General features: G+C 33.0%; 1 protein-coding gene across 10 annotated transcripts in view; it reads right to left on the bottom strand.

Annotated features, from left to right (window-relative positions):
- The window catches only part of celf4 (CUGBP, Elav-like family member 4), a 195,527-nt gene that overhangs the window by 114,217 nt on the left and 55,240 nt on the right, over window positions 1-26,070 (bottom strand). For all 10 annotated transcript variants that reach the window (XM_056446136.1, XM_056446137.1, XM_056446140.1 and 7 more), the window contains exon 2: window positions 24,843-24,925. In XM_056446136.1, coding sequence (XP_056302111.1) covers window positions 24,843-24,925 — 83 coding nt within the window. The remainder of the gene's footprint in view (window positions 1-24,842; window positions 24,926-26,070) is intronic.

Raw genomic sequence — 26,070 nt, 5'->3', positions numbered from 1 at the left:
AAATAATTTGTTAACTGTGCACTTACAATGATTATACTATAATCTACCTACCTACCTACCTACCTACCTACCTACCTACCTACCTACCTACCTATCTACCTATCTATCTATCTATCTATCTATCTATCTATCTATCTATCTATCTATCTATCTATCTATCTATCTATCTATCTATCTATCTATCTATCTATCTATCTATCTGTCTGTCTGTCTGTCTGTCTGTCTATCTATCTATCTATCTATCTACCTACCTACCTACCAAGATAGAATTTTTACATTGGTTTTGACAGAAGTATCTATTGATTTTAATAAAACCAGTAATACTGTGAAATATTACTACTTCCTAAAGTATCAGTATTCTATTTGTTTTGATAAAACACTTCCTGTTATTTCCACATTTTTAAACAGTACTGCTGCTATTTTTTCAACAAGAACAGAACAGCTTTTATTTGAAGCAAAAATCCTCACTGTCACATCTTATTCATTTATTGTGCCGTAGTGTTACTGCAGGATAAAGGTATACATTGCTTTAAACTGAATCTCAGTGAAATTAGTTTCCAAGTATCAAAATATTAAAAGGGTTATGCTATATGTGTAATGCAATCCAAATGGAATATACTATTCCTTAAACATTAGAACATGCTTTATTTATTATTTTATTGTTCTCAGCAGAAATAAGTAAATAAATAAATAACTGATATATTTTTAGCAAGACTTACAGACAACATCCACTAAAATGTCAGTAAGAATAATATTATAATACAATGAGTCATTCTTTCATATTGTAATGAGTACAGGTCAAAACAAGGCTATTATTTGTTTGACAGGATAGAGATAGAACATAATTTCACCCGTAATTCGACTTTTACAAGCATTAATTGAAATATTAAAAAAGACACTTTATTTTGCTAGAAATCACTTTATAAAAATATAATTCATTAAAAAAATCTAATTAAATTGTACATTTCTTTATTTGAGCCATGTATATGCTGTAAAAATGAATTGTCAGCTATGTGGTTGTTATTTGTTACCCTTCAACATGCTTCCTCAGAAGACAGCTGTCTATTTAGGCATTATAAAGCATGTCAGGAAAAGAGCACAGGATGTACAACAGCAAAACTAAAACTATCACGACACACAACAACATGGTGCAAAACAGACTACGAAGCGGCAGAAAGCAGCGTTGTGGAAGAACATGCACAACAACGCCTGAGAGATGAAGCGCACAACAATCCAGAGAAACAAATGAATAAATAAGAGACACCCCTAGACTGAAAAAAAGAGGACAAAGAGAAGAAACGGAATAAGCTGAGAGCCAGGAGACAGACAGGATGGAGAGACGGGGAAGAACAAATAGAGCAGGAGGCTTAGATGTCTGCCAAGCTGCCTGGACACACACTCTGGTCTGATCTCTCCAAACCTTCACCCCTCCTGCTCACTTTCTCTCTCTCTCTCTCCTGCGGACACAAACTCATGATCTAACCAATGCCAATGACACCGTCCCGAACATTTAGAGCATGCAAAATCTACTGTCTCCTCAATTCTCTGCTCTGAAAGAGAGAGAGAGAGGGGGAGAGAGAACAATGTACAGCAGGAGAGACTGGATGACACAGCAAATGTGTGACAGACAGACAGCTAAAAGCATTACATGTGGATGGAGGTGGCATTCATGATACATGTATTTCAAATATGTGTTTTAAATACAAAATAATGGTTAGCGCTGTCGCCTCACAGCAAGAAGGTCGCTGATTCGAGTCCCGACTGGCCCAACTGACGTTTCTGTGTGGAGTTTGCATGTTCTCCCAGTATTTGTGTGGGTTTCCTCTGGGTGTTTCGGATTCCCCCACAGTCTAAAGACATGTGCTATAGGTGAATTGGGTAAGCTAAATTGCGCCTCTGAAGATGAAACGAAACGAAACATGCGGTGAATTTTGGAGGTGAGAGACCTCTCTTTGGGTGTCATAATAGTGTCATTTCAGTGGAACAATGAATTTGTCATTAAAATTTATCGTTAACAGTGCCATTACTCTGTCAAATAATTTTATAATGGCACTGTTAATATTTAATGACAATTCAATGACAAATGTTTTAGGTAGTTGAGGATAATTTCTTTTAATTCACTGTTATAAAATGCATGACATAATTATAATGGGCTCATGACATTCATGTTTATGATAGATTTATGACAAGTCATATTGCCTTGATAATGTCAACTAGTCATAAAGACAAAGAGAGGCTACTGTATGATGCAATGTATCTGTTTACATCATGTTGACATTACAAAAACATCTCAAAAGAATGTCACCTTTGCATTTTAAATGAGAACTGAGCTAATGACACAGATTTTTCTTAAAAGATTCATTTTTCTTCTGATTATTTTCATAGAAACCCTTTTTTCAGGATGCTTTGATTACTAAAATGTAAAAAAAGCATTTATTTGAATCAGAAGCTTTCATTATAAATGCTTTTATTGCCCTTAAGATTAATTTCAGTGCTAAGAAAAATGTTTTTTTTTTGCTAAACAAAATTGTATTGACTCCCTATCCACAAAAAAACCTTATAATAAATATAATGTAATTATTAAATAAACAGTATAAAAGTAAATTACAATTTACAAACGAATAAATAAAATAAATAGGTCATTGTAACATCACATCAAATGCTTTTTTTTTTCCTACTCACTGATTTTCTTTTACATGCCAGCACTATTTGAACTACAACGTTTTTATACATCCACAAAATGTATCTATAATAAAAGTGCAAAGAAAATTTAGCTTTGGGTATGTTATTCAAAGAAGGTCACAATAAATGAGAAACGCTCTGCAAAAATAATACACCGCAATCACAGACATTGCAGCTCAGATGAAATGAGATTTTCTCCATCATTTTCAAAGAGGTTGTGTCACCGAAAAGCATAGCGGATAAATCAACTCAGAAATAAAGTCAGACAGAATGACCTCCTCAGGGAAAACTAGTCCTGTTGTAATAAGCTTGAATAAATGTAAAAAAAAAAGGCAGCTCACTTTTGCAAAATGAAATATAGGGTCAAAGTCGAGATGTCCCATTTTGGTGTCTGGATCAAATTACATTTACAAAATTGATATTATATACAAGGAAAGCATATTAAGAGCAAGTAAAGTGCCTGCTTTAATGGTTTAAATAACTTTCGGGAAAGTACAACATCAGCATTTAAGACTTGGACTTCTAAAAATTCATAAAATGATAGGCAATTTGCATTTACATATTTATTTATATGTGACCCAGGATCGCAAAACCAATCATAAGGGTCACATTATGGAAGCTGAGATTTATAAATCATCTGACAGCTGAATAAATAAGCTTTGTACCAGCTTGTTGTAATATGACAATATTTGGCCAAGATACAACTATTTGGAAATCTGAGAAAATAATAATAATAAAAAAATTAAAATAAATTGCCTTTAAATTTATTTTAAATTAAGTGCTTATGCTCATTCTGAAAACGTACTGCTATATACATGCCTGGAGAGCACAAAATACATTCCAGAAGGTAATTTTTTTGCAGTTTTTGTTTTCGCAAATCCACAAGAGGCCGCTGTGTTCACTTTTTCAGATCTCAAATTTCTCTCGCCAATGCTATTCGCGCCTGCTATTCTCGTGTAAATCCAGGCCTCTGACGACCGACTGACTGATCGATCGACTGACCCACCCTCCTTCCCTAAACCCAACCAATAGTGTTTTCAAAAGCACTGACTGACTCACACCACCCACTTTCCTAAACCAAATCGACTGTTTTAAAAACCAATCCTGAAAAAGAAAAGACCTCGCCTGATTTTTACCACGCTTTCAGATTTTACCACATGCTCACCCTGTTATTTACTTGTTTATTTTATTTTTTTATTCAATGGCTATAATTGTCTAATCCTGCTTTCTGGAACTGTTCTTCGCAGGACACAAACCCAGTCGTCGTGGTCAACTCCTCTCTCAATCTCAAGGAGGACTTGCGATTGAGAGCTACTGGACAAACTGGTAAAGCCGTCCATACGGAGGTAAGTGGTCAGCTTGTAAGCATGAAAGGGAATGGCATCATACGGCACCTGTAGCATTCATTTAAAAGACGAAATGCAGTCATACATACTTCTGGCTAAACAATTTCCAATCTCCAGAAATGTATATAGGGCTACTTTTTTAGAATGAGCCTATGTTGCATATTACTTATCGAAAATTCAGTTCTGAAGTATTTATGGAAAGAAATTTACAAGCTATATTCATAGAACATGATTATTACTTAACATACTAATGATTAAAAAACAAAGCAAAAAAGATTATTGTGCCTCATACAATGCATTGTTGGCTTTCCTAACAAATATACCTATGCAACACAAGCATGATTCAGTGGTCCAGGGTCACATATTTGCAAATGTAAATGTAATTTATATATTTAAAATTATTAAAAACTTGGATGAAGCCTAGTGGTTTAAAGGTTTTATTCTAAAAAAATTCTAATTCTGAAGGCAAATTTAAAGATTTTAATTAGTATTTATGGCTGCAGTTTTATCTAAAATAGAGTCTTTCAATATGTCTTAACATTATTCTTGTTATAATTATGACTGCTAAGATTTTTGGTATATAAACTCTTGTTATTGTCTCTGAAAATCATGCTTAAAATATAACATAAAATATTATAGTAATCATTTTGCTCGCTTTGGAAATGTAAGTTTTTTAAAGGGGACTTGTTATGCCCCTTTTTACAAGATGTCAAATAATTCTCTCATGTCCCTTGAGTACGTTTGAGATATTTCAGCTCAAAATACCCTACAAACAATTTTCATAACATTTCGAAACTGCCCCTTTTAGGCTTTGATACAAATTGTGCCGTTTTGGTGACTGTCGCTTTAAATGTACATGAATTTTCAAAAGAGGTGGAGCTCCCTGTGCATCACCATAAGCTGAAAATGTCCAAAGAATTGGCTCAGAAGAAGGGCATCTTAAAAACTCAACATTTACAATTCATCTTAGTCGCTGACATGATCCAATAGTGAATGACTGCTTCTAATTCAGGGCTGTCTATGCTAATGAGGGAGAAATCATCACTAATGGGCGGAGTTTTCCCCCTCTGATGACACTTCCAGGTGTTTCTGCACACAGAAACTTTGTGATTATAAAAAACAGAAATAGTAAATTTTTACCGGTTATATTCACACACTGTTGCCACAAAAACCTCTTACAAAAGTGATTTTTGCATGATAGGTCCCCTTTAAATTAAACACAATTTTAATATTGTTTGTTTTGGTGATTGAAAAGCACTTCTCATCTTCGACCCATACATACAACATTGTAATGCTCAAAATAATTCTTGATAAAACATAAAAGATTTCCAATTGCCTGCGAGCTTCGAGCACAAAGGCCACCACAGAGCAGACTGCATGTGAAGGAAACAGGTGTGAAACAGACAGAATGACTGAGAGAGAGAGACACATAAAGAGAGAAAGAGTGTCTGAGTCCAGCGCCTATCGATCGTCTCCCAGCACACATCACCACAACTTTCACAGATTGCTATTGAGAAGTGACCTGTAATGCAATTACTGGCCAATGCAGAGCCGAAGTGGCCATCAATAATTAAAAGCCAGCCAAGTCGCGGCCCGCAATTGCGCTTTTACTCTCTTGTTGTGTCCGTCTGCCCCGGCGACCAAACTGTTGAGCCATTGGGGACTCTGAATAAGATTTGTGAAAATGCATCCTTCAATAAAACCAATCACGTCTGACAAATGTCCTTTGCTGCAAAGTTTTTGGGTTTTTCCCTCTCGCTAATATCCAGACACAAATCACCACATGCAACTGCTGTCTGCACGATGACACTTTACCATTCTTAATAGGATAGTTCATCCGAAATTAATTATTTCAAACCTTTATTGGTTTCTTTCTTCTGTTAAACACAAAAGAAGATATTTTGGAAAATGATGAAATTTTGTAACCTGTGACTTCCATAGTATTTGTATATAGTAGATATAGATACCTAAATATACACTACCTGACTAATGTCTTGTCACCTATCCAAGTTTTAGGAACAACAAATAACAACTTGACTTTTAGTTTATCATTTGGTATCAGAAGTGGCTTATATGAAAGGCAAAGGCCTCTAGATTACGCTTATTATACAAAAAAATATGATCATGCCTTGATTTTTAATCATTAAATTAGGATGGTAAGGTCTGATGTATTATAAGTCAGTGTAGAATATGAATTCATGGTGCAGTGGAAAAAGAATTAATATTGTGTATGATTCCCATGAGCTTGGAGGACTGCATCCATACATCTCTGTAATGACTCAAATAACTTATTAATAAAGTCATCTGGAATGGCAAAGAAAGCGTTCTTGCAGGACTCCCAGAGTTCATCAAGATTCTTTGGATTCATCTTCAATGCCTCCTCCATCTTAATCCAGTCATGCTCAATAATGGTCATGTCTGGTGAGTGGGCTGGCCAATCCAGGAGCACCTTGACCTACTTTGCTTTCAGGAACTTTGATGTGGAAGTACAAGGAGAGCTATTCTGCTGAAGAATTTGACCTCTAGATAGAAGTCAATAGCTGCAGGTTTTTAGCTTCCTTCAAAATATCTGCTTTTGTGTTCAAGAGAAGAAATTCAGAGAGATTCGATACAAGGAAATGCTGAGCATATAGTGAGTAAATTGAAATTTTGGAGTGAACTATCCCTTTAATTCTGATGTCAAGTATCACAGTTTCTGAGTCCAAAAGCAAACAATAAATGGCTTATAGTGTGCTGTAATAATGCTTACTGATTGTAAAATAAATTAGTAGAATAAGCGAGACAACCTTAATTTCCATGTATTTTAGCTATTTTATATATTTTCTCTGTTGTTTGGATTTCTATTATGTTGACAAGCGGTTTGATATGTAACTGTTAAGGTAACTATGGAATAATGTGATGAGGTGTAATGTAGTTGTTGCGAGATCAGATGCAGTTACATCTGGAAGCTAACGAAAATGATTTATATTATTTATTAAATTTCCTATTAACTATTTTATTAACGTCTACCCCCACCCCAACCCTAAACCCAACAGTCACAGTTACGTAAAAACAGTAGTTATACAGAGTATTATTTGTTATATATTAAATTACCCAATAAACTTTATTTTTTTAACGTCTACCCCTACCCTAACAGCAAACCCAACTGTCACAGTACTGTAAAAATATTAATTTATTGTCATACAGTGTTCTAAAAAATGCTGCTATATTGATGTGCATATCGTACTTCGGGCCGGACGTGTATTCTACTGAAACTTTACCGTGTAACGTGATGTGTGTTCTTTGACTGCTGAACAATTACAAAAAAAACTAAAAACATGATTGTAATCTTTATGCTACTGGTCAAAAATTTGGGATCAGCAAGATTTTTTTTTTTTTTTTTTAAAGAAGCCATTTCTGCTCACAAAAGCTGCATTTACTTGATCAAAATTCAGTAAAAATAATAAAATATTAGTACAATTTGAACTAAATATTTTCTTTTTCATATGTAGTTTAAAATGTAAATGATTCCTGTAACTCAAACTGAATTTTCTGCATCATTCCTCCAGTCTTCAGTGGCACATAATCCTTCAGAAATCATTTCAATATGCAGTTCAATTATGATTATGATCATTATTAGTACTCATAATGATTCATATAATTATCAATGATGAAATTTGTAAAAACTTTATTTTTACCTATAAGACAACTTAACACCATTTATTTAAAAAGATTTTACATTTGTATAGAACTTTGGTAAATAAAAATAAGTACATTTTAATTGTAACTTTTGAAAGCTACTGCAACACAGTTTTCACAAAAATATGAAGCAGCCCGGCAATTTTCGAAACTAATAATAATAATAATAATAATAATAATAATAATAAATGTTTCTTCTTATTAGAGTAATTTCTAAAGGATCATGTGACAATGATGCATAATGATAATGAAAATTCCCATTTGAATAACAGAAATTTAGACATAAAAAAAAAGCAGCTATGTCAAATTACAATAATATTTTCACAATTTCGGATTTAAAAAAATGAAGTCTTGGTGAGCTTTTAGTGACTGGTAGTATATATCCATGCCTAATCTCAGATGGTCAGACAGTCATTCATCTCTCATAAATAAGTAAAATATTGTTTATTGAATTCGGGATGCAGCGAGTTATTATTGCAATTATAAAATTATATTGATAACACTTTCCAATAAAGATTTAACATTAATTAATGTATTTACTAACATGAACAAACTATGAACAATACATGTATTACAGTATTTATTCATCTTTGCTGACATTATTTAATAAAAATAAACATGTTCATTGTAATTAATTTGGATTTTAATAATGCATTGGTAAAATATCAAACTGTTATTAACAAATGCTGTACAAGATTATTCATGCTTAGTTCATGTTAGTAAATACATTAACTAATGAAACCTTACTGTACACTGAATTTAGCTGTTTTATGAAATTACTTAAAGCACAATTCTTGAGTTTTTTGGGGGACAACTTAACTGATTTATGTTCAACCTACTTAAATTTGTAAAAACAATAAAGTTAAATTAATCCATTTGTGTTGGGACAATATAAAGTAATTGTGTGGAACCCAACCTTTTTTTTTTTTTTTTTTTTACAGAGTTTAGTGTGACATATTTATTATTTAATATAATATATGCAATATAAAAAAGCTACTGACGTTCCATTTTCTCAACTCAAATGTGTAGATGCCTTGACCTGGAAACAATATTCCATACGTCACAACTTAACAAGCGGATTATGAGTGAATGTGTCAACATACCTACAGTCTCATCCGCTCCAGGGGCCCAAACAGTGTTTAGACAAAGTCAGCACGACATCGGCTGCAAAGGACAGTTTTTTATTTATTTCTCTCTCTCTCCTTCCTGGGCCACTGTGCTGTCACAAGCATTTTTCACACTGAATTCAGGATATAGAGCGTCTCTTCCGCATTACATAATGTTGTAATCAGTACAGCGGGCCTCCACACCGGCTCTACAAGTTGAGAAGAAGAGCATCTATTTTTCAGGACGACAGACGAGTATCTGTCAAAACGTCTCTCTCAGCGATGGAGTCTCAGGTTTAATCACTGGGAGCTGTGAGTGATTATGTAAGGACTGTGAAGTCGCAGGTGATTCGGAGTAAGGTTTTCTTCCCGAGAACGAGGTCAACCGCAGATTCAGAGTGTCAGAGAGAAAGACACAGAGAGGTGAAGATCAGGAAAACATCTTCTGGAGACATTTCAGCCCAGTGTCTGTGTGCATGTATTAAAATGAAAATTGTGGTGACATTCTGACTTGCGCCATTGTCTTCACATATATTATTTGTTACTTACTTCCTAAATATACCATACACTGAAAAAAATGCAGGGTTCCACACAATTCATTCATGTTGTCCCAACACAAATCGATTGAGTTAACAAATTTAAGTGGATTAAACATAAAACAATTAATAAATCTAAGAATTTTGTTGTTTCAGCGAATTTTTAAAAAGTTCTGTTACACTTGTATTTACATATGCATTATAATAAGACAGTACAACGAGTACAAACATGGCAGGATGTATAAAATGATCTACACTTTGAAGAATAAATGTGAGTTTTTCATTTACGTAATAAGGATTCTTTTCTAAATATGCTTCATTATCATTAAAATAGGGGTGACGCTGTGGCGCAGTAGGTAGTGCTGTCGTCTCACAGCAAGAAGGTTGCTGGTTAGAGCCTCAGCTGGGTCAGTGGCCGGTGAGTTTACATGTTTTTACCGTGTCCGTGTGTTGATGTTCAAAATAGCGTATACACTCACCGGCCACTTTATTAGGAACGCCTTAGTAGTACTGGGTTGGACCCCATTTGGCCCTCGGAACTGCCTTAATCCTTCATGGCATAGATTCAATAAAGTACTGGAAATATTCCTCAGAGATTTTGCTAGATATTGACATGATAGCATCACGCAGTTGCTGCAGATTTGTCGGCTGCACATCCATGATGAGAATCTTCAGTTCCACCACATCCCAAAGGTGCTCTATTGGATTGAAATCTGGTGACTGTCGAGTCCATTTGAGTACAGTGACCCTACTATCCGAATGTCACAGTAGAAATCGAGACTCATCAGACCAGGCAACGTTTTTCCAATCTTCTATTGTCCAAATTTGGTGAGCCTGTGTGAATTGTAGCCTCAGTTTCCTGTTCTTAGCTGACAGGAGTGGCACCCGGTGTGGTCTTCTGCTGCTGCAGCCCATCCGCCATAAGGTTTGGACATGTTGTGCATTCAGAGATGCTCTTCTGCATATCTTGGTTGTATCGAGTGGTTATTAGAGTTACTGTTGCCTTTCTATCAGCTAAAACCAGTCTGGCCATTCTCCTCTGACCCTAGGTAAGGCATTTGCGCCCACAGAACTGCCACTCATTGTATATTTTCCCTTTTTCGGACCATTCTCTGTAAACCATAGAGATGGTTGTGCCTGAAAATCCCAGTATGTCAGCAGTTTCTGAAATACTCAGACCAGCCCGTCTGGCACAAACAACCATGGCACGTTCAAAGTCACTTAAATCACCTTTCTTCCCCATTCTGATGCTCGGTTTGACCTGCAGCAGATCGTTTTGACCATGTCTACATGCCTAATTAGGTGAACCTAATAAAGTGGCTGGTGAGTCTATATAATATAGATGTATACATATCATATTTATGTTATTTTGTGTGTTTTTTTTTTTGGTAGAAGCAAATATGTTTTATCTAAATAAATATGACTTTATTTGTAGTTACTATATTTGTATATGATATATTTAATAATATATGGTATATTTATCAAAGCAGAGCATTGTACACCATTGCAGCATGACGTAATTAACCATTTTTCATTTCAGAGTGAATGTTTATGGTTGAAAAAGATTAATTTTGCCATGCTGCAAAGTTGTACAATGCTGTACTTTGATCAATATAATATATTTTATCAAATATATCATATAAAAAATACATTTACTGTTATTTTTAAAATTAATTTAATTAATGCCTGCTTAATACAAATATTACCTTTGTTTAAAGAGTATTACACCATACTACATTTTTTAATGCAAGTGTAAATTGTGCCTAGGCTACATATAAAAAAAAAAAAAAATCGTAAATATTTTATCTAAACATTAAACATTTAATGTGCCATATATTATCCAGCATTTAACATTAATATTTAATACTACTTAAAAAAGAAAAAAGCTAATCTGAACTACATAGAGAAGAGAAAGCACCCAATCAGTTTTCTTACCAAATGTATAACAATAATATAAGGCATTTGAAATTATGTCAGATTTAATAACTTGAATTTTTGGTAAATACACTGTAAAAAGTGCATTAAACCTTTGCGTTAAAAAGCATTAAAAAGTTGACTTTACCTAATAATTATTCCAGAGTTATTTTACTTGAAGTCAGTATAAACTAGAAGTTGCTGAGACTTTTATTTGAGTATGCTGATGTCCTTCCAACTGAATCTGAATATAGAGTAGGGGGTGGGACTTTCTTTTTATACATCCTTCTCTCATAGCAAACTAACAGTAATAGGGGTGTGGTTAAGAATATTGCTATGTAGTTGCTACAGAAACCATTAAGTTGACGTCAACAAAATGACCGCCACTCCAAAAGCTGAAGCTGATGCTTAAATTTGACTGAAGATTCCCTAAAACATTTTTCAGGTGATTAACAATAATGCAATAGCAAAATAACATTGTACATTTTGATTTCACGTGGACTATACAAATATTCTAACAATTAAAAGTCATCAACAGCAATAAATACACAAAAATACATAAATAATAATAATGATAATATATACGATAAAAATCTAAAACAGTTTTTTAAGGTTTACCTTTTTGTAAGTGAACTAATCATGATTTGCAATCTAGTTATAATTATAAAATTATTTAGCAAGTCCAGACTTTTAACTTGTAGTACAAGATTACACACACGGCATCTGTAAACCAACACAGCAAGTTTAAAACAAAACATATCTAAAGGTCTTTGCGCTCTTTTTTTAACCAGACCTCTCTCGGGGAGCAGGTCTATATTGACCGGCCGGCAGACTTATTGAAAGAGCTGCCACAAAAGTAGGTCATGCGGTTGGTCAATGCTATGGATTTCTGGGTCTGTAGCATATCTCAAACATTCGCCAGAGAGACAGAGAGTGAGAGAGAGAAAGAGGGCGAGAGAAAAAGATGAACAGAAATCAGAGCAAAGAGTCACATCGCTTGCTGTTTCCTTTCTTTTCACCCTTCATGTCTTTCTTCCTTCATCCTCTGTTCATCGCTCTTTATATATATATAAAAAAAAATCAGTGCTTGTATGTGTGTGTGTGTATCTCTATAATTTGTCCTTTCACTCTAAGTGTGTGGATGTAATATTATTGTTTTAAATAATGATCAGTTTCTGGCACAGACTGATCGTTTTACTTCATAAGACCTTTTATTCATTTTGTTTTGCCGGTGTATGTTCTTTTTTGTCTAAAAGTGCTAGTACAGTAATAGTTGGCTTGAATTTAATGAAATTACCAAGGACAATAGATTCAGCCTGAAAAGCTGTTAAAATAATATGTGATCCTGAACTGCAATAAGCATCCCTCATACGTATATATTTTCGGAAATTAAGATTTATGCATTACCTGACAGTTGAACAAAAAGGCTTTCTTGATGTGTACCTTAGTATTAGGCGTGGGCTGGTATAAGTTTCTGAGAGTATGATAATCTTGGATAAAAATACCATGGTTTCACAGTATCACGGTATTGTAATTACTAAAGTATGTTCTTTTTAAATGTCGGAGTAAAAAAAAAAAACAGCATTTCTCCCCCATTGAACACAATACATTTTATTTTAGTAAACATTTCTAATATTTTAGAACAGTAAACATCAGACTAAATAATTAAAATAAATCATTAATTCTGCTGTCTTCATTGGTTTCAAAAACACAGGTTTATTTACAACACATAAAAAAAAACCATTAAAAAACCTTACAGATACCGTAGGAACGTTTAGGAACGCTTAGGCACATTTTTGTGGTTTTAAAACCATGACTTTTCCAAAATCTGGGAAACCGGTTATCATACCATGCCTAATTAGTATAGGTCAAAATTGCACCAACTAAAAAAAAAAAAAAAAGAATAAAAAAAAATTTACTAATTAAAAATGTGTTTTGATTTACAGGATAAATATCCTCATGAAACATGATCTTGACTAAATATTAAAAGAGATAAAATCTATAATTTTGACCCGTAATATGTACAGTAGTTTAACCTTTTACCAAAAATACTTTAGTGAAACATTCTTGTAAAACATACACCAGTTTTTTTATTTACTTTGATAAATACAATAAAATGTTATACTTTAAAAAATCATCTTGCACTCTAATTTTCAATCTTGTTGTTTCTGTACCTCAAGAATATGTTTAAAAATCAGAACTGCCACAGTTTTAGCTAAACAATGAGCAAAACTTGTTTTTCTTGCATCTTTACAGATAAATCTTAATCAGTACTCTAATTTCAACTCAAGTCAAGATAAAATATGGACAAATAAAAAAAAAACTGGGGTTCAGTTGGGCTATAAAGTTAATAAAAAAATAACCCAGTGATTTGTCTATATTTTACACAAATTTCAGTTGAAGTAACCAACACTCTGTAAAAATGCTAGGTTACACAATTTTTTCACACTGTCTCAACACAATTTGATTAAGTTAACTTAATAATTTTTACAAATTTAAGTGGATTGAACATAAAACAATTAAGGCGACCCAAAAAACCTTAATAATTGTGCTGTTTCGACTCATTTTAAATAAGTAGCTTTAACAAGCAGTCTTTTTTTTTTGGAGTTTTTATAAATTACATTAAACTGCTTTGCAAACTAAATTATATGCTACAAAAAGTATGTACTACTTACATAGTACTGTACATGCTATGCACAACATTGCATTTTAAACATTGCCTTGGTGCATACACTACAGCATTACAGCACTCGCCAAATATATCTTCATGAATATTAAACCATATAAATGCATATCAGGGGGCATTTTTGCATATGTTTGTGTTCCGGTGAGTAATAATAGCTTATATGCTCCTGTATTTATCTTTAGAACTTACAAAATGATGCATCAATCTATGTAATGCTTCCATAATATTGTTTTTATTCACAGCTTATTAGTGTGTAAGCCAACGGACAGTGCAATTATGTATCTGTGAGCATATATGTTTTTTCTGGATATAGTGGCAAGCATAAAATGAGTAAACCTTAAAAAACGTGTTTATCCATTTCTCTATGAATGTGGATGATAAATAACCCAGCATTTTAACAACAAAACAGTTATATTCATTAACACACGATGAATATTACATGTTGCAAAAGAAAAAAAAAATGCAATTACAATATTTAAAAAGATTTTCTCCTAACATATTCATTAGATGGAACTTCTTTTTTTGCACAGTGATCTTTAATTATTTGATCAGATCAGTTCCAATTTTGCCTTTGGTACCGATTCATTTAATCTACAAACAATTAACAAGATTTGTACGAATTCCTCACAGTATAGAACCCCACAGAAAGTATTAATTTAAACTGCGAGATATGTGTATTTCTGAGAGATCTGCTAGGATGTATTCATTTATGCAGGGTGCTGTATGTGGGAGGTGAGGAAGGTTTATCTTTGGATATGTTCAGAATGGAAAAGCAACTATTTCTGAAAGAAAGTAGCATGCGGTGTGTCTCCAGCGCACACTGTGCCAGGTTTCTGTATGCGTGAGTAACCGAATGATGCAACATTTGCCAGAACGTGCAACCAGAGAGCTCTGTGTGAAATACGGTATCCCATAATGCAATGCGATGGACTTGACATTTTATTCTGATAAATGAACAAGAACAGTATGAAACGAGATCTCTTTTGGCTTTGTTATTTGATTGGACTGTCAAAAAAAGTGACAACGTTTTTAGACGAAATCGGATTAAACATGCAAAACAACTGGATTTATTTACGAGATGATAACTGGATTGTGCTTGAATTAAACAAGGGGATAATGAGAAAATATGACCGCAATGTAGTGGTTTTTAAATGTTCATACACTGAAAAAAAAACTGTGTCAAAAATCTGTAGTAAATAATAATAAAAGACAAAGAAATAGGAAATTATTAATGAAGCTTTTTTCTGCCATGTGATAAAAAGGAATTTCAAGCTTTAATATCACAACTCAGTTATAAATGTGATACATAAACTTAGAATTACAAAATACTGTATAAACTTATGTGATACAATATGAAATTCTAATTAATATATAAACAGGAAAGAGTGGAAAATTGTAAGCAAATAATTATTTCCTGTTATTTTTTTATATATTCTGGACACATGTAAAATTTTATTTACAATTTTATGACTTTTTTATGATCTTCCAGGATACGTTGCTTTATTAGAGTACACTGTAAAACCTGATAAATTTAGTTAACTCAAACTGTTTGAGGAAACCGATTGCAGCAAACAATTAAAGATTTGAACCCAAATTCAAAACTCAAAAGTTTGAGTATTGTAAAGTTATATAAATATATATAAATGTATATAAAAATATAAGTACATGTAAATATATATATATACATATATACATATATATATATGTGTATATATATATATATATATATATATATGTATATATATATATATATATATATGTATATATATATATATATGTATATATATATATATATATATATATATATATATATATATATACACACACACATACAGTATATGTACAGTATATACAGTATATGTACAGTATATATATATATATATATATATATATATATATATATATATATATATATATATATATATATATATATATATATATATATATATATATATATATATATATATATACACACTACACATATACTGTATATACTTTAAATATAGTGTATGTATATATATGTATATATATATATATATATATATATATATATATATATATATATATATATATATATATATATATATATCGAGTCAGATACACATATATCATTTGAGTTTATATAGTCAAACATTTAAAATGTTAGTAACTTTATGGGCTCTGTTTTAATGATCTAGGTGCAAAGGGCGTGTCCGAAACCAAAACCAAATATATCTATTCTGACGTCCATATTTATAGTTTTACTGTAAAGCAAGTACTAGAAAGTAGTTTAAAAAGATGACAGAGCTTTTGAAGAAGGGATTTTTTCCCCCATCGCAGTGTCCAGGCCAGTCTTTCTAATGCAGGCTGCATGTATTCAAATCTCTGGCCTCTCGTACTACAGTATGATGCCTCAGAAGCACTCTATTGATTTTGGCAGTGCGCCTTATCAGTGTGTGTGTGTGTGTGTGTGTGTGTGTGTGTGTGTGTGTACTGTACACACCCACAGTCCTTCTTATACTCGCTCACGTTTAAACACACATGCATGCCAGTTATTACTCACTGGAACACACAAATAATGCAAAATGTTCACAAATATGCATTCATGTGGATGAATATTCATAAGATATTTGTCGGAGACTGCTGTAGTCCTCATTGTGGCAGACACACAGAACATAACCATGGCTTTGTTCGGAATGCAACACTGTGAAAATAATTTTTCAAAACTGTAAATATTAATTATTGACAAGATGCATTTTACATGAGAGTACTATATTAGCTCTTTTTTGCTTGAAACCCTAGCATTTCTGAGGGAAACAAAAACAGAATTGTGAGGTCTTAACTGCAATGTTTATTCTCATGATTCAGACTTTACTGAGTGTAAATACATATATAGGGACATTGGGGCGTTTTGAAGCCGGTGGTCTGTTCATAAGATTACATACAAGCGATCAACTGATGAATCGACTGAATCTTCACTGTGGTTGCATTCAGTAAACAGCGGTGAGTTTGGTGAACTGATGACCTTCACACGGCCAATCACAGTCATTTCTGTTGAGCACGTGAACACAATGGCAAATCAGCGCTGTTTAAGAAAATGCTCAACAGCGCTCAAATGTTAGCGGGAAATGGGCATTTTAAAATTTTCAGTACCAATTGGTGTTGAATTCCAGGATAAAAATTCCAGGTAAAAATGTAAAAATGAGAAATGGTTTGTATCGTAATTTTAACGGTAAAATACTGGCAACCACAGCTGACTGGATTTTACGGATGTATTTTTTTACAGTGTATTTTTATATTCTGGGTAAGGCATAAGACTAAAAAATGTTTATCCGATTAAATATTGTCGGACTGATAACTCACAGAATTTTGATACGTAGCCCAAACTGTCTGTCAGCAAACATAGATTTGTGCATCTGCGCATCTCTGTTTGTGCAGATCCGCCATTAGCGCGTGAATGCGCGTTCATGTGCACACGAGACACAGCGGTAATATCAAATGCTGAATCAAAACTTGTTGAACTCCTGAATCAATATTGGAGTTAAGTTTTGCATATTGGAGGAAGGATGACACCATGGCTGAAGTACTTTTTTTAGACATGTAATGTTGTGTTTTAAAACTCTTTTAGTCACGCAAAGCTTATATAGATGTTGTCGTTGTTACGAATGGGTTATATGCACAGAAGTGTTGTTCAGAAGCTGAAATCTGGCGATAGATTGATGTGACTATTTTTAGTTTCATAAGGTCCTTTTACAGCATTGATTATGTCGATTTTTATTTAGTTTAACAACAAAACATCAGTAAATAGTGCTATTCCGCCAAGCCAGCTTTACTGAAGCGGAGTTGGTTTTATATTCACATTGGTTCATTTGTGATCAATGACAACCTGTATATTGTTTACCATGCTACTTTGAATATTCACTCTGAAATAGCGTGCAAGTATGGCTTAGTAATAAGTGTAATTCCTGCACGCTGCCAGCCAACCACTAACTACATTTCTAACTGGCAAATGACATGAACTAGTGGGTTGTCTGCTGTCGTGTGCGCATTCGTGTTTGAGGAGGCGTGGCTTTGGATGAAAGGGGAGGGATTGTGCTTCAAAGCTATTATGCCAACCGGTTAGCATTTTGGCAGATCACCTACTGCACCTTCAAGGTAACTTAATCAAATTGTGTTTGGACAACATGAAGGAATTGTGTGGAACCCTGCATTTTTTATACATCAATTACCCATGTTTATTTTTAAAAGTCTATTGAGTTATAAGCATCATCCAATCCTTAAATTTCCAAATTAAAGTCTTTAAATTGCAGTCCTAGAAAAAAAAAGTGGTGCTTCTTAATGACAACCTACAATGTGTACACAAAAGGTCAACCTGTTAAAGGGTTAAAGATACAGTACCAAAATACTGCTTACTGCAAACGATCCAAAAAGGTCAGAAAGGATGGTCATACAACACCAAATTACCACTTGTTTTTATTCCTGCAAGTTACATTGACTAGCATTATATAAAATATAAAAGTGCGGAATATAGCCTAGAAAACATGACAAATGATGATATACCTATATGTAATAACCCAGCAAAAAATATATATAAGCTACAAATGGCTGCTTTTCTGTATCAAACCAGTAGGTAATACACCTAAAACCAAATTACTCTTACAAACACTGTATTCTGTCCTGCATTACTTTATAGCCGCAATATTGTGATGTCAAATGTGGCAGAAATGCTCGATAAGCACAATATAAATGATGGTGCGATTTTAGCCAGTGATGCGATCCCAAACCAAACAAGAGAAAGCGTCAGAAACAGTCAGGCTTTAAACTAACAAGCACAAATGCGTACGTTTTTTTTATCGTTTATTTGGAGCGACTGCCATTGAGCTGCAGATTTTGAAAGTCCAACGGCGGCCCACTCTTTCTGGCACTTTCTATTTCTTTCCAACTGGAGCTTGGGAGGCCTTCTTGCACTTGACAGAACTTTCTAACGTAAAAACCACTTTCCTAAAAACCATCAAGCTGTCAAGTGAAGTGGAAAAATGAGAGAGATTACTGCATAAAGGCCGAGAGAGGGGACGGAGAGAAAGAAAGGAAAAAAGAGATGCTGGGATGCTTAGAGATTCTCTTGCAGATAAAACAGAAAATGTTCCTTTGCTGCAGACTTATTTATACTTTTTCTCTCTCTCTCTCTCTCTGCCTTTTTCTTTCTTTGTTTACTTAAGTATTTATTATTCATAATGTAATGTGTTACTCGTCTTTGAAATGACCATGATGACACACTGTATGTGAAAATGAAAAATAAATCCTTTTTTTTTTCTAGGGAAAAGTGAGATGGATTGGGCAACAATAAACAGTTCTGTTTATTCTGTATATAGTGTATTAATCATACAGTTGAAGTCAGAATTATTAGCCCCCCTTTGATTTTGATTTGATTTCCCAAATTATGTTTAACAGAGCAAGGACATTTTCACAGTATGTCTGATAATATTTTTTCTTCTGGAGAAAGTCTTATTTGTTTTATTTTGGCTAGAATAAAAGCAGTGTTGGATTTTTAAAAAACATTTTAAGGTCAAAGTTATTAGCCCCTTTAAGCTTTACATTTTTTTCTAAAGTCTACAGAACAAACCATCGTTATACAATAACTTGCCTAATTACCCTAACCTGCCTAGTTACCCTAATTAACCTAGTTAAGCCTTTAAATGTCTTGAAAAATATCTAGTCAAATATTATTTACTGTCATCATGGCAAAGATCAAATAAATAAGTTATTCGAAATGAGTTATTAAAACTATTATGTTTAGAAATTTGTTGAAAAAAATCATCTCCCTGTTAAACAGAAATTGGGGAAAAGACCAGGGGTCTACTAATTCAGGGGGTTTAATATTTCTGATTTTACTGTATATATGGTTATACGGGTCCGTTCATCTCTAATTAAAAATATCGTCATTATTAACTCACCCACTAATAAAACTTCTATTCATCAGAACACAAATGAAAATATTTTTAATCAAATCTGAGATTTTTCTGTTCCTTCATTTCTCCAAAACTAAATAAATACAATACAACATGATTTAAGGAATCCAAGAAAAAATAATCAGAATTTTACAAGCTTTTCATTAGCAGTAAACAGATTTAAGCAGAATTTTTAGCCATCCTGGGAATTTATATTCTTTTAAAAATATTACTCAAATGATATTTAACAGATCAAGGAACATTTTACAGTATTTCTTTTGATATTTTGTTTCTGCTCAAAAAAGGCTCATTTATTTTAGTTTGGCTGGAATAAAAGCATTTTTTTTAAATATATATATATTAAGTTCAATGTTACAAGCCTCTTATATTACAAATATATATTTTTCAGTTGGCTAGAAAAAATATTGTTTACTATCATCATTGCAAATGCAAAAGAAATTAGTTTTTAGAAATTAGTTGTTTAAAAATAATGTTTAAAAACGTGTTGAAATAAAATCTTCCCTCTGTTAAATAGCACTTGGGAAATAGTTAATAGTAAATAGTAATTAACCTCTTAAGGCCCAAGGGTTTTTTTATATGCAATTTTTTACTTCTCTTTGCTATTTGGGCTTATAATAAAAATCTAAGTATCATCTTTTGAAAAAAAATGATGCCCATATATGTGGACTCGTGGTCCGAATTTCCATAAAACACTTTTTTCCTGAATGTTTTTTAATGCATATATAACATAGATTTTTTTTTAACATGTTTTAACTATCAGAGAGTAAAAACAATTTTTTTTTCCAATTTTGAACAGTTAAAAAAAGTGTTTGGGACATTTCATTAGCTGCAAAACAGTTGCAGGATGACACTATATGTCTGTAACAAAATATAAAACATCCAAAGTATTTTAAATAGCCGCTTGAGAGCTAAAATGTGCTGTCCACGTATGTAGACACTCAAGCCCTAGGAGGTTAAAATATCACACTTCTTTAAAAAGTGATAATTTAAAAAATAATTTTGCCTTCAACAGTATAAACACTTATTTTGCTACATCATCCAGATTTTCTCATGAAATGTTAAATCACTTTTGCCTGACGTGTGAGAACAAAGCAGTTTAATTTTTACAGGAACCAATGACATTCCTTCTCACTTCATTCCAGCAACTATGAGCTTCCATAAGAACCAATAACATATCTCTTGTGAACCATGTGTCACATTTTAGCTTCTGGGAGAACCAATAAAGTTAAGACCAGCAATTTTTTCTTTAATGTTTAAAAAGAAATTTGAGAAAAGTCTAAAATCTCAATACAAGCTCCAGGATTTCTTATCAAATCCTCCTAAACCAATAAACGATCTCATCTGCATTTATTCAAATAGATTTTACATGACTAAACCCATCTACATCCATCCTGTACCTCACTTACACTTAAAAAATAGCATGAGAAACTTTTGAGACAATGGCGAGAACGAAACCTACTCCATCGAGTCTCCTGAGCTCTGAGTGAGCGATAAAACCCTTCCTCTGGGTAATTAGCATTCCTATGAAACATTTGTGATAGGCAGAGCCTTCGATTGAATTCATTTCGCGGCTGCTGCGTTTGCATTTTGCACGAGTAGATGTGCTCGTAATAAGGCGATCAAGGCTTTTTCTTATTACGCTCAACATCTAACATGATGACTTACATGCTCGTGGGGGAGGAAGAAAAATAATAAAAAACTGTGTGTGGCTACGTGAGCCATTTTACAGAGCGAGAATGTAAGAGAAAGGAAGTGGAACTCCAGCAAAGTGACTCCTGCTACATTCAACATCTATGATGTCATAATCACTCGCATCAAAGGCATTCTGTTCGCCACGGCAACTGTCATTCTCCCTGGAGGCGTCATTAAAACAGAGCACAGCAAACCAGCGAGCTGAGCAAGAGCTGACGGAGAAACTTCAAAACACACACACACATACACACTGCAACCAAACAATGGTGGCAAGTTTGTGCTTAATGCAAAGAGGAGTGACAGAGTATGTGTACACACATACACACACGTGCCCGCAGACATTCATACAGCACGCTGGCACACACACACTCACACACACACACGCTCAGAGACACTAAAAGACACTATAAATAGGACAGCTCTAATGTGGTGCTGTGTAGTTCTTGCCCTTGGGTACAAGGCTCTTCCAGAGAGAAAGAGAAAGAGAGAGAGAGATGGAGAGAGAAAGGAAGGAGGAGAATGAGAAGAGCAAGTGAACGAGATTGAAAGCGTACCACCCACCTCCCAAAAAAAAAAAGAAGAGTTAGCACTTTTTGAAGGCTCGCTTTTTAAGACTAAAATAATAATAATAATAATAATAATAATAATAATAATAATAATAAAAAGTCAAAGAAAACCTGCATATAAAAGTGGGAAATGTATAACAGGTAGTTGACACACAACTGTATAAAAATGTATTTTGTATGTAGTTTATCTTGATGTACTAAAATAATTACAACAAAAACTGAAATTATGATAAAATAAAAAATTAAAAACAAATCTAATTAAAAAAATACAAAATGCAAAAACTTTAGATGAAATTCAATTAAAATGAAAAAATGATGAATAATTAAATAAATTATAGCAAAAATGTAAATAAATTCTAAATATTAATCATAACTTTAAACCACAAAACTCTAACGCTAAAATTTGTGTGTGCAAACATGCATAATATCTAGTGTTTTTAGTATTATTATTTAGAATTAAAGTTATTTAATGCAAGGAAATAAAAAAAACATTTTTAAATCTAATAAAATAATAGTAATTCCTGAAATTTTGTTTTTGCTGGATTAGCCAATTGAATCATCATTACCACACTTCAGTTCCTGGCTGTGTTCTATTCCCAGTTCTCCCCTCTATGCCCTAGTCATTTAGATCATTCTAACATTTAAACTTGAAATGATTTTTTTAAAAAAGCATTAAGGTCATCTCTCTTAGGTGTAATTAGCTTTCAAAGTATTTTTACAGTTCAGTTTTAGGGATCTTCATGATAGCGCTCCCTTCGCAGTGCATTTTGAAACATTGATGTAATGTTGAACACATCCGTGGCTCTCGACGAAAGCAATAGGTGACCCTATTATTTAAAAGCGGAACTTATGCTACGTCTATAAAGCTTGTGAAAACGAAAAACAGCATACGTTAATGCTTTTAATTTATAGTAGGTTATTTATTAAGTATCTGTACTGTATATGACATGGGTCTGTGGGTTAGAACATTTCTACAGTGGTTTGCATGTGTCAAATTGTAAAAGTAGACTTTTCAAAAAAATTTACTAAAATGAACAATATCCTACTAATCATCATCATCATCATCATCATCATCATCATCATCATCATCATCAATATTATTATTATAGGATTTTTTTCATTTCCTAATAAATAATAAATATTAAATTTTGTTTCTTAATAAATAATTTATTTATTTATATAATTTATATATGATATTTCAATACGTGCTGGCTTTTGTAAGTGATTTTATATTTTTGAATAGAATATGTAATGTTCTCAATAATATCTGTAAAGGAAACATAGGCCCTATTTGTGGCGTTTACATATATTTCAATTAATATGGAAAACGAGTGTATGTTTTTACAAAATTAATGTTGGATTTATTTATTTTTTAAATGTGTGTGCATGTAAAACAATATAATTTACACAAATAAATTATGGGGTTCTTCTCTAAAGAAGTTGTTACCACCCCGGTTAAAGCATCATTATGGGCGTTTTATGTTATAACTGATGTGGTTCAAATGATGGATCTGCGACAGAGAAACTACGGGTTTCGGGAAACAGTCGTTACTACATCATTCTTTTCCCAAATGATGCATCGTACTATGATAGCTCAGCAGCGAGTTACGTCATTGTTTGGGAAATGCACCCCTGGCCAGCACATTTAACTTTCCTCAGTCAGAGTTTGGCCATTTTAATTAATTTAAAAAAAAAAAACATAATAATATTAATAATAATAACAATAATAATAATAATATTTAAAATAATGTAAAGCTTCACAATTTTTCTAGTCTCTTTTATAAAAAAAAGAAAGTACATTAATTTAATATAGGCCGCTTTTGGTGCTTCACACCTTTTTATTGCTCTTTTTTGTTTCAAGAACAAGCTCCAAGATTTATAATAAAAGTTACCTGTAAAACGTCATTTAAAAACAATACAGCAGCAGCGAAAGATGACTTCTCTTACGTCAGATTATAAAATTTAAATATTTGTTAGCATTTGCCAAAACAGACTAGCTGAAGTCAGGCCGAAGGGACAGCCAACAGAGGATTTTGCTTGGTCTTAACGCCTTTTTAAAGGGTTATTTTCATTATTTATGATGGCAAAGCAGTCAAAATCGGACAAACAAGCTCATGTATAGGACATATTCTGGACCTTCTGTTAGTGAAGGGTGGGTCTTTCAAACCCCGACCCAAGCTATGGGCGTGTAAAACTACTATAATTGATCAAACTGCTATAAATTATAATAACAGCTATATCTTATAATAAATATTATTTTAAAATATTGAATTTTAATAATTTATTAAATCCAGTGCACACATTCAGAATAAAAGTATTAACTTTTTTTAACAAATAAACAAACTTAAATGATGTACTGACCGCAGTTAACACTCACACACACATATACCCCAGAGAAAAGATAGAAAGAGATTGTCTGTGTGTGTCTGTTTGTGGAAAGAAAATACTGTATGCAGCTTCATTTCATTTTCTGGATACGAGGTCAAGCACACGCACACTAACACTCGTTCTGACTTAATCTGACCTCAAACACTAAATTCACCATTTAAAAGATAAATGCTATAATATCACGTCAATATCAAGCATTATAATGTCAGCTACCCACTGATACCATTATTATCATGATGATATATGCGCGTTTTGTCAGACGTGTTTGTGTTTATGTGGTCTTTGATCATGGTGACTTACCCCAGGTAGTGTCTTCTGCTCATGAAGCGCCGTCTGAGCTTTTAGCGCAGATTCTCTCGCACAGTATGTGAGGAAGGCACAGCCTGCGAGAGCAAATAACAGAGACAGAGAGAAATTAAAGACAGGTCAGAGAGGTCGACACACAAGCAGGTTGTCCATTCCCGAAGAGCTGGACAGTAGAGAGAAGCTGCGTTATTACATTTGTGTAGCAGAAACAGAGAAATAAAAGATAGACGAGAGATGAAACACATGCCCACAGCCATACACACACACACACACACACACACACATACATAATCCCTGGAGAAAAGACAGAGAGATCTTGTGTATGTGTGTGTGTGTGTGTGTGTTTGTGGAAAGAAAATATGCAGCTCCATTTCATTTTCTGGATACGAGGTCTTGCTGGTGTCAACATTTAACAGTGTGTTTGTGTTCGCTTGCTCATTAATTTGACAGAAAATAAGGATGTGCTGTTCAAGAAATTTTGGGCAAGAAAAATAGCTGATCGTTATTATTTTTGGGGGCAAATTACAGCATTCGTGCTAACACTCTTGGAATTTTGTACTGCATTGCAATCACGTTTGAACGTTTTTTTTTTAACACAGCTTGGCTTGACACGACATGCTTAAAAATATGCTGAGAAATAGATAAAAGATGACAACAATACTAATATATACACACACACATCCATTCCACACAACTGATTTGCGTTGGGACAACATGAAGGAATTAAGTTCACTTAATAGTTTTTACAAGTTTAAGTGGATTGAACATAAAACAATTAAGTTGTCCCAAGAAACTCAGGAATTGTGTTTCAGCTCACTTTATAAGTATATAAATAAGTAGTTTATTACTTCTTTCTATATACATTTCATTCCTATATATCTATATATTTCAAATATTCCTATACCGTATATGAAATATATCTATATATTCCTATATTTTCATTGCTATTTTAAAATGACCTATTTACTATTTCTAAATTAAATTTTTGGAAAATATTAGTCATGTACCTAATAACAAATCATACTGTCATACTAATCTTATCATCAACTCCAATAGTTAATAGTTATTTTAGTTATTTTTTACTATTATCCTTAAACTTTATTTTATTTTAGCTAGTAGCCAAGAAAGTTTCTCATGTTCATTTATATTAACTTCATGTAGTTAAAAAACCCAAACTAAATCTAAAGTAAAATAAATAATCAACATTTGTCAACATTTGACA

The sequence above is a fragment of the Danio aesculapii genome, chromosome 21, assembly GCF_903798145.1.
Source record: "Danio aesculapii chromosome 21, fDanAes4.1, whole genome shotgun sequence".
Lineage (NCBI taxonomy): Eukaryota > Metazoa > Chordata > Actinopteri > Cypriniformes > Danionidae > Danio > Danio aesculapii.
Note: the sequence above shows the minus strand (reverse complement) of the source record. Positions and strands in the feature narration are given on the sequence as shown.